Below are 9,406 nucleotides of genomic sequence, written 5' to 3'. Positions count from 1 at the left end.
CTCCCCATTCTCCTCTTACATTTGTGTCAAACGGCCACCAGTCTGTGTCAGAGTTCTGCTTTCAGAGCCAAAAGAAGTCTGCAAAGAAAGCTGCACAGTTCCCTAATGCTTCAAAAGTGAAAGTACTCACTCTACAGAAAAATGTCCCCAGTGGCTAATGCTTTTTGTCTTCTAAAGTGCAGTTTAAATCATTGAATACGCTCTAAATAGCTGTTAAATCAGTGCAGCAGAATGGGAAAATAATCGTACTCAAGTAAACTACCCGTGAGTCATATCTGTACTTGAGCAAACACACTTGGTTAAGTTCGACTGGTTAGTGTCACGTTCTCACGGCGAAAACCGCATTTCCCAAACCATCACACTGTGACGGAACACAAGCCCAGATCTGCATTTCCCCCTGGAGACGTTAAGATAAGATGTGCTGCATCTAAAAGTGATGAATTGTTTTCAGTAATCCTCTGAGTTTTAGACTCTTGTCACAATATCAATGTGGGAAAGCATGTGGAGCCGGGAGGGGAGGGTGTGTGCACTCAAAAGGCATCAAAGGCAACGTGGGATCTTGGCGCCACATTTACGGGGAACTTTATCCAAGGCGGTCCGGGGCGCGAGGACGTGAGTCAGACGCATGGAAAGCACGGGCGACATGGAGGTTAAATATAAGATTTTCTACGCTTTGCTCTCCATTTGAGCATTGAGCGTGGTAGGTGGATGTCGACAAATCGAATCAAGCGGGGCGGCAGTTTTGAGACATCAAGGAGCTGCGAGGATTTGGGGCAAAAAACAACACTCCGAAAGCTGGGAGGTTCTCCAAAGCGAGTTTAATTACCAACTGCAAGCAATGCTTCATTTAGAAACCGCGGGGCTTTCGCTGGAAATCAGAGGTGCTAATAAGTTTCCTGCCCATCCGAGGTCACCACCACCACTACAAGCAGGAAGGGGGGGATCAGAGGAAGACGAAGCATGTTTAATTTAATCTTATTTTCATGTTGGTTTGTAAGTCAAACTCGGCCCTTCGGTTTATCCACTGCTGTTTTGTATCATTATCCGTGTCAAGTAGAGTAATTATCTAACAAATGTATAAAAGCGGCTCCCTAATTAAATGCCACGGGGCTGTAAGAGACGGAGATAAATTATTTATACTGCTTTGATGAGAGCTAGCTAGCTCCAAGGAGCACGCAGTCGGGTCGTTTTTAAGAACCGAAACCACTGCGGCGGGGCTTTTGCTGAAAGTTTTTGCCACTGGGGTTTCAAGGCACGTCGGGTTCCTGTGTGTTCAGTGTATCCTAAGATGAAATTTTTCGAAAGAGAAGAAGATATTTTCATGCTGCTATTTTAAGAGTCAAGGGGAGTCGAGGGTTTCTGACGTGCACAAGTGCCTGGTGAAAATACTTAAAGTGGCAAATCTGAAATGTGGTACTCGCTCCGTACGTCTTCATTTTACTCCGAGGCAGGACGCGGTTGAATCGCAGCCATTCAGCGGAGCTGCAAACCGTCCACAGGGCAAATAAATTAAAAGTAGAAAATAATAATAAAAAAAAAAAGCTTTCACATCAAGGGAGCGTAACTGAGGAGAACCAACAAATGAGACAAAGGAAGCAAAGCCAAAGTCAGATAAGAATTTCTTATTATTCCAATAAAAAATACATTCATACAGAAATATAACAATTTTGCAAAACAATTTCAAATAAAAATTTCATAAAGCATAAACATAACAATTTTACAAAAGTTGTTTTTTTTTCTTTTTATACAAAGATTCAGTTGAGAACAAAGAGCTGTGTGTGTCTGTGTCTGTGGGGGTGGTGGGATGAATGAACGAGGTGGTGGAAGAGTGTAAAAGATGCGAGCAAAAAGAAAAAAAAGAAACACGAGGCTTAAATCAAGGCTCAATTATCACTTTTTTTTTTTTTTTTTTTTTTAAACCGAATGGATGTTCCTGCTCTTAAGGCCTTGCCAGCGCTCCCCCCCAAAAAAAAAATCTACCGCGGCAAGCACTTTCAAGTTTGCACTCATCCCGTCTCCGGCGCCCTCTGATCTGAAATCCATACGTCGTAGCAGGCCGCGGTGCGACCCTGCTGCGACATCGGATTCCTATTCTGACATCCGGATTCGGGTGGCGCAGGTCGCTCTGTCCCGATCAGTAGAACCCCTAGCATTAACTTCAGTCTCCTCCTTTTTTTTTTTTTTTTTTTTAAATCAAATATCCATCTCTCTCCAACTCTTAAAAGATATATTTTTTGGGGCTTGATCCAACGCCCGCCCGCCCGGCCCCCTCGGCCCCCTCTCCCTTCGTCGCTCGCTCCTGGTTTTCATAATACTGTTGCAGCTTGGCTAAAACAACGCTCCCCAGACAGGTCAATAACCAACCTACACAGTCAGCAGTCTGTGACAGATTCCATGCCAACAAAGCCTTTAGCAATTCATTACGCAGAGGCAGTACAAGGCGAGGCCTGTCCGACTGCAGCCTGTTAATTACAATAAATCTTTAGCTTTTTCTTCAGTCCCACTTGCAAGGGTGGTGGGGACAGTGATGGGAGCAAGAGGAGGAGGAGGAGGAGGAGGGGGGCGGTAGTTGGTGACAGGGAGGGATACAAGGAAAAAGGAGCAGCACTCTTAAGACATTTTTGCAAAGCTGGTCAGGTGGTTTTGCACCTCAGCGCTGTGTGTGATGGAGTACATACTACACAGTAGTTAAAATCTTTAATAAATGATTTAAGTGCTCTAAACATACAGTCTTCTATACATGTTCTGACTTAATTTAACGTGACAGACATCAACTAAACCGGTGCTCGGACTCAAAAATTAAAACTAAAACAATCAACAGAGAGGAAGGTACTTTTGTGAGCGTTTTACATTTCAACAACAAGATTAACCGCTGCATTTTTATTTATTCATTTAGTTTTGTTTTTTTTTCGCCCCCCTTCGCCGCCGTTTAAACCCGAAGGAGGTGCGAGCTAGTTCGTAATTGAGCCTTGATCAAGCTTGTCGAATCGCCCGGACGACGAACGTGACCGCAAAACCGCCGCCGACGACGCCGCAGCAGCTGCCGCAGCGGGGCCGAGTCACTTGCATAAGGCACCATTTAAGGTCAACAGTGCATTATTAGATAGAAAGAAAGTACAAAAAATCAAAAGCGAGTCCCTCAAGGCTTGGGATGAATGAGGAAAAAGTTAGTAAGCAGTGGCGAAACCTCCAGCCGCATGAGAAAAGAGAAAAAAAAAAATAAAAAATGAAGGAAATGGGTGAAAGTAAAAAGAGGAAATCATCAAGGCTTTATGTACAATATTGTAACATCTAACCGTTCGCATTTTAGCTGCACTTTTATTGAAACTATTTGCAGTCCTGATTACAGTGGAAACAGGAAATGAACAAACCCTAGAACCATGCAACACCTGTCTATGATACTGAAGTTATAGTATAGTTGTGTTATACCTCTAAGCACACAGCTTATACAATTGGACTACAAATGAGCTTTGTAGCTTGTAAAAAAATAATAAACCAGGCTACATAACACATTGCACATTTAGTAGCTGCACCAAAAACACCAAAGAAAAAAAAAAAAAAAAAAAGCTCCTGTCATACAGTGACCTGGGAGGAGATCCGGCCCCTGGGTCACAGACCAGAACACCTCTCTCCACGTTTTCTCTGGTCAAAAGACCCAAGGCCTCAAGAGCTTCACATAAGCAGCCCCACTCCCTCTCACCCTCCCTCCGTCCCTCCCAAGTCTGGGTGCCAGACAGACAGACAGACAGGCAGGCAGGCAGGCAGGCAGGCAGGCAGGCAGGCAGGAACGTCCTCCGTGCCCCGTCCTCCTCACACTGCCACCAGGGAAACACAAGTGGAATGCTTCCCCCGGAAAAACCCATTCAGTCCACAGCAACATCGGTACCGGCCCCGCGCCGTCCAACTCACACCAAATCCATCTCCTCTCCCCGAAAAAGAAAAAAAGAGAAAAATCCTCTCTTCTTGCTCTTCTTCCTCTTTCCCATGGGGCCGGTTAGCCAATCCCAGACATTCACAGTGCACTCATGCTCGCCTCAGACAGTTTAGTAAAGTACCAGTGTATCTGCTGTCCGGGAGATGTCCCCAAAACATCATGCACCATACATACAAATCATTCACTCTATATGTTCGTCTTGTTTTTCTTTTCTCTCTCTTCTTTTTTTTTTTTTTTTTTTTGTCGTTTTCTCGTGTGTCTCAATCCTCAAAAAACAAAACAAAAACAAAAGAACATTTCTTCCCCCATCCTTGATTTTGTCCTCTTGTTGCAACAGACAACCTTCAGAGCGCCCTTCTCCAAAGAGAGGTCCCGGAGGCACTGGGTTTCAGTATGGTGCAAAACGGCATGCTTTGGCTGGAACACACTCCCGCCACTCTGCTCTGGGACAGTTCAACCAAGAGACTGGTCGGGAGACGCATTTGTTTGTTTGTTTTTCCTCTTTTTTCTTTTTTTTTGTAAAAAAAAAAAAAAAAACTAAAAAACAAAAAAAACAAAAAAACAACCAACTTCTTTTCTTCTTCACCCCTTCGCTTCGTTGCTTGGTTGGTGCTTGCCCTGCTCTAGACGTGCCTCTTCATGTGAAGAGCCAGATGGTCAGACCTGGAGAAACATCTAGGAACAGAAGAGGAAGGGAGGTTAGCTTCAATGAAAATGAATGAATGGAGCATTTATTAGCAGCTAAACCATCGAATTCCTTCTTAGAAGAGACGGCAAAGTTGAATATACCTTAAAATGATTAATTTCTAGTACACCTGAACGATACTGGTGCTGATTATTGATGAGAATCTGATCAATATACACCATTTCATGATTTTTTTTCCAATATCTATGTATCTTACGAGTAAAAACTCATTTTGGAAGTGCCGTCCCTCCCCGGAATCATGCTACTTTGCCGGCCAAAGCTAATACCAATAAATAACCCGGCCCACTTATCAGTCTGGCTCATATTTTTGGCCACCAGACTGAAATGCATCAGTGCTTTCAATCTCTTGAGGGATGTACATAGCGTACCCATTTGGACGGCGCAAGAGAAGCAGATCGCATCAACAGAAAATGCAGAAGCTGCTCCGCTGCTGACGCCGTTCGCAGATTAAACGCCTCGGCTTACCTGTCACAGTGACTGCATTTAAATGGCTTTGCCCCAGTGTGCTTCCTGAAGTGTCTGGTCAGCTCGTCGCTCCGTGCAAAACGCCACTCGCAGCCTTCCCATGAACACCTGTAGGGTTTCTCACCTGCACAAAGAAAAGCACAAAAACAAGAGGATTAACTCATGATAAGTTGCTTTTTCTTTTTTTTCTTTCTGCTGAGACGATGACTGATCGGCTGTTGTTATTTATATACGTTCAAATCAATCAGCGTCCCGGGGGCCAGGCGGGATCGGAGGCGCAGACATGCCGCTCGAGGCCCAGATTCCTCCCGAACCTGTTGGCTCTGTTTTTAAATGCAACCTGAAGCATGCCGGGAATGCTAACGGCGTTGCTATGCAGCTGAATGTGTGGAATATATATATATATACATAAAGTGAAAATGAAAAGAAAAGCTACACGAGCAATTTCACGCCGCTAATCAAAAATAAGGAACGTTCAAATGGCCATTCAGAGAACCTCCCAACTGCGTGGCCCCCCGGCTCCCCGCCCCATTCACCCCTTTCCCATGGTGAAACTCAATCTGTTTTGAAGTCCTTTTATCTCCCATGTGCAACCCCTCCCCCCTGCGCTCTCTCTCTCTCTCCCTCTCTCGCTCACTCCCTCCCTCCCTCCCTTGTTGGCTCAGTCAGTCACATTCCAGATAGATTAGGTCACAGTTTAGGTATCCAGCCATGCAGAGCTAATACTCGCAGCGCTCCAGCTGAGGACACCGTGCAATGTGGACCTTTAATTGCATTACACAACGGCTGGACAATGCCATTAAGGTGGAAGACTGAATTAGCAGCACTTCCGGGCACTGAAAACCCAATAAAACAGAGCTTTTTAAAGTTTGCAAATGAATTGCTTTCGCTTGCAAAGAGCAGCCCGTGCGTTCTTTCTCTGCATTCGTCTGTTTGCATCGTGCACACAGCTCGAGGACTGAATTGTTGCTCACCTGTATGAGTGCGCTGGTGTGCTTTGAGGTGGGAGCTCTTCGTGTAAACCTTGCGACACCCGTTGAAGTGACACCTGTGTACCCGCCTCCTGCCGTCCGGAGACGCGTCCCCGCAGATGAGTCCCGTCTTTTCCGTGCCCTTCGCCGCCCCGCCGCTCCTGATTTTGACCGGCAAGTGCAGCTCGGTGTGCGCGCCCACCCAGCCGTTCATGACGCCGCCGGCCTCGGAGTTGGCCTCCGGGGAGGACGGCGGGGTGCTGATGACGGAGGGGCTAAAAGGTCCAGTGCCAACCAAGACAGACCCCAGAGGGTTGGAGGTAAAGCTGTGAGTGGGCGAGAGCTCCTCAGAACTGTCCGAGGCCTCGCTGCTGGCGTCCGAATTCACACTGTTGGTGTCCAAGAGCTGGCTGTCCTGATTGTCCTCCTCGTGGGCCGCGGGGTGCTTCGGGTCGGACTCGGCCTTGGCCTTGTCCCCGCAGGCCAAGATCAGCTTGCTCCAGAGGTCCTCCTGGGCGTCGAACTTGAGGTCGGTCGTGGAGACGTAAGGCTCGCTCTGCAGGTAGCGCTCCAACTCCAGGCATGTCTGATGGGGTGAAACGGAACGAGAGAACACAGTGAGAACAAATGTATTACAGACACAGCCCCCCCCCCCCCCCCCCCACTCAAGAGAGGAGGTTCACTTACACCAGCAAAAAGCTTCTGTGTGGGAAATCCTCTTAAATCATGCATGTGCACATCCCCAGTACGCTTTTGGTGGTGTAATATTTGTTAAATGCTTACAGCAGGAAGTGCTAACAAGGAAATTCCAGCACTTTTAATGATCAGGCTTAGAACAATTAATGAGTGGAAGGGAAATTAAGCAAAAATGTCAAATATTTGCTTCTCATTAATATAAAATACTAAAAGTTATGCCCTTTTCAAACTGGGACAGATGTTACGGTGAGATGCATGTATTTGAGAAGTGTTATTCAGTACTTTTATGACCCAGACTTAAAAGATTAAAAGAGAAAGGAAACAACGCCAGTCATGGTTTCAAAACCCCACGATCCTACACACACACACACACACACACACAGAAGGCACCATCCCTCACTCAACCGCACTCGTCAAAACACTTAAAAGCGACCACACCGGCCTCACTCGTCCCCTCTCGAGCCACCAGCCGAGGTCCAGCTCTGCCAGCATTCCCCCCCGGGGGGGGGACGCCGAACGTGCACTGTCATCTCAGCACGCCGCGGTGACTCACTGAACAAATTTTCAGAGTCCTTTTAAGGAAGCCGCTCAACTTCCCCCTCCAACGTGAAGGGCCCATTCAGCTGCTTTTCCTCGTGCGTACCACTGACATGCAATCACATCCTTCCTCAGCCACTTCAGCCCTTGGCCGTAAAAAACAAAAAAGACACACACACACACACACACACACCAGCTACCAATTTACTTGAGCTGTTAAAGCTGAAAAAGCAGGAGGCTGCCCGTTAGAAGAAGAAGAAGAAGGCACATTTGACAAGGCACACGTACAATATAGACAAACGCTTCCTCCTGCATATTTTCCAGCTGTGCTGCTGTCTACTCATGCGAGCAGGCACCGGCCAAGGCTTGACATCTGATAGTGTCATGTTGTGGAGCCCATTCAAATCCACTGACGATGCAAATGGACGTTTTGGGAAAATGAAACTACATGCTTTTTTTTTTTTTTTTTTTTTTCAGGAGCAGAAACAAGGTTTAAAAAGGGCACACGTTTAACGTTCAGAATACAGATTCTGAACCAAATCATGAAAATAATAATAGCAGGAGAGAGAAATAAACATGACATTGCGTCCTGGATCAGATTCTGTATTAAACGCTGACTGATTTGAAAGCTGCACTTCCTTCCCTCCTCAAACATCCGCGGTCATTTCACCAGCTTCTGTCAGGAGTGAAAGCATCTCTCTCTCTCTCACTCTCTCAAGCTCTAAAAGCGTCAGCCAAAAGAAGAAGAAGAAGAAGAAGTAGTTATGCTCAAAATATAGCAGGGGCAGTAAAGGCACCAGCACCCTGCTGCTGCTGCTGCCGCTGCTTCTGCTTCAGTTACTCTCTCCCATTCATCTCGGACGCAGCGTTGCCTCGACTCCAGCTGTCAGACTGACACACTGATCCACTTCACTCCCCCCTCCTCCTCCTCCTCCTTCTCCTTTCCCCACACACACTAAATAAATAAATAAATAAATAAATAACAAAACTTCACGACAGAACCGGTAACGCGTCAAAAGCAGCGGACGCACTGCGCTGTCAGCCGCCGCTTTGCCAGAGGATTTGAAAATTCTCTCAACTTCCTACGCGCACCTAAACGCAGCAGTTGTGATCTATTGCAGAGGGGGAGAGAGAAGAGCGTGAAATCTGCTCGGTTCCTCTTTGAGTCAAACAGCGACTTTTTTTTTAAAAAAGCAAAAAAAAAAATAGAAAGAAAGAACCCCCCCCCCCATCAGCTGATCGTTAAGACACAGTTAAGTTATATTCACCTGCTGCCAGTACTCCTCCAGTGACGGTAAGGCTGAGAAGTAGCCCGTGTCGTGAACTATTTGAAGTTCTTGAAAGATGCTGCACATGGGTAGAACATCCATTTTTTCTTTTTTTTTTTTTTTTTGCCCCAGCGAACTTGTATTTTTATTATTTATCTATTTAGCTGCACTTTAATATCTGTTGGGTTTTTTTTTCCTCTCTCGGATAAATGGATAGAAAAAAAAAGAATAAACACCCGGCGAAAAAAGGAACAAGAGCGATCCCCCTGCGATGCAAACGGAGACTTGCGCTGAGCAGCGGCAGCAGCAGCAGCAAACGAGAGTCCGTCCGTCCGTCAAGTCCCCCTCCTTTCCTTCTTCTCCTCTCGCTGCGTTCAAGGTATTTGCAAACACTGCACCGGACTGGATGGGGAACAACTGCGCTCTGCAAACTTCCCTATTCAAACCTCGACGCCCGCCCCCCTCCGCTCTCTCTCTCTCTTACCTCCTCCTCCTCCCCGCTGCCTGGCTACGTCCCCGGCGCGTCGGCCAATCGGAGGCGAGCGGAGCCGGCGCTTGCAAATGATATCACGGCGGACCAATCCCGGCGCGCCGCTGACTTAATTTTATTCTCTCTGCGTTTTAATTGGCTCGTTTAACTCCCAGCGGCTCGCCGCTCATTGGCCGGTTATTTATAGGCCCGTATATAACCCGCCGGTGGACTCTCTCTCCGCGTAGTTCTTTTTCTGTCGGCTGCGTGTTTCTGCCACAGACAGCGCATGTGAGCCGAGACTGCTCTCAACTCCGCGTCCACGGAAAACGTCTGAGTTTCTGTGTATGTGCTCAACTT

The 9,406-nt window shown here is 46.8% G+C and overlaps 1 protein-coding gene across 1 annotated transcript; it reads right to left on the bottom strand.

Annotated features, from left to right (window-relative positions):
• Nucleotides 1-1,602: 1,602 nt before the first annotated feature.
• Nucleotides 1,603-8,979, bottom strand: klf6a (Kruppel like factor 6a). The gene is made up of 4 exons (XM_084566402.1): nt 8,578-8,979; nt 6,080-6,662; nt 5,106-5,229; nt 1,603-4,609 (listed from the first exon to the last, which is right to left on the bottom strand). Exons 1-4 carry the CDS (start codon nt 8,677-8,679, stop codon nt 4,558-4,560), a joined length of 861 nt encoding a protein of 286 aa, XP_084422528.1. The 5' UTR covers nt 8,680-8,979; the 3' UTR covers nt 1,603-4,557.
• Nucleotides 8,980-9,406: the final 427 nt, after the last annotated feature.

The sequence above is a fragment of the Chelon labrosus genome (assembly GCF_963514085.1).
Source record: "Chelon labrosus genome assembly, chromosome: 18".
In the NCBI taxonomy this organism is placed as follows: Eukaryota; Metazoa; Chordata; class Actinopteri; order Mugiliformes; family Mugilidae; genus Chelon; species Chelon labrosus.
The sequence above is the reverse complement of the archived record's forward strand: the minus strand, read 5'-3'. Positions and strand labels throughout refer to the sequence as shown.

Coding starts and splice junctions, on each gene's coding strand:
- klf6a (XM_084566402.1), bottom strand. CDS start 8,679: ATGGATGTTCTACCCATGTGCAGCATCTTTCAAGAACTTCAAATAGTT. Junction 6,663..8,577: donor TGGAGGAGTACTGGCAGCAG/GTGAATATAACT, acceptor TCACCCCATCAG/ACATGCCTGGAGTTGGAGCG. Junction 4,610..5,105: donor AAATGCAGTCACTGTGACAG/GTAAGCCGAGGC, acceptor TTCTGTTCCTAG/ATGTTTCTCCAGGTCTGACC.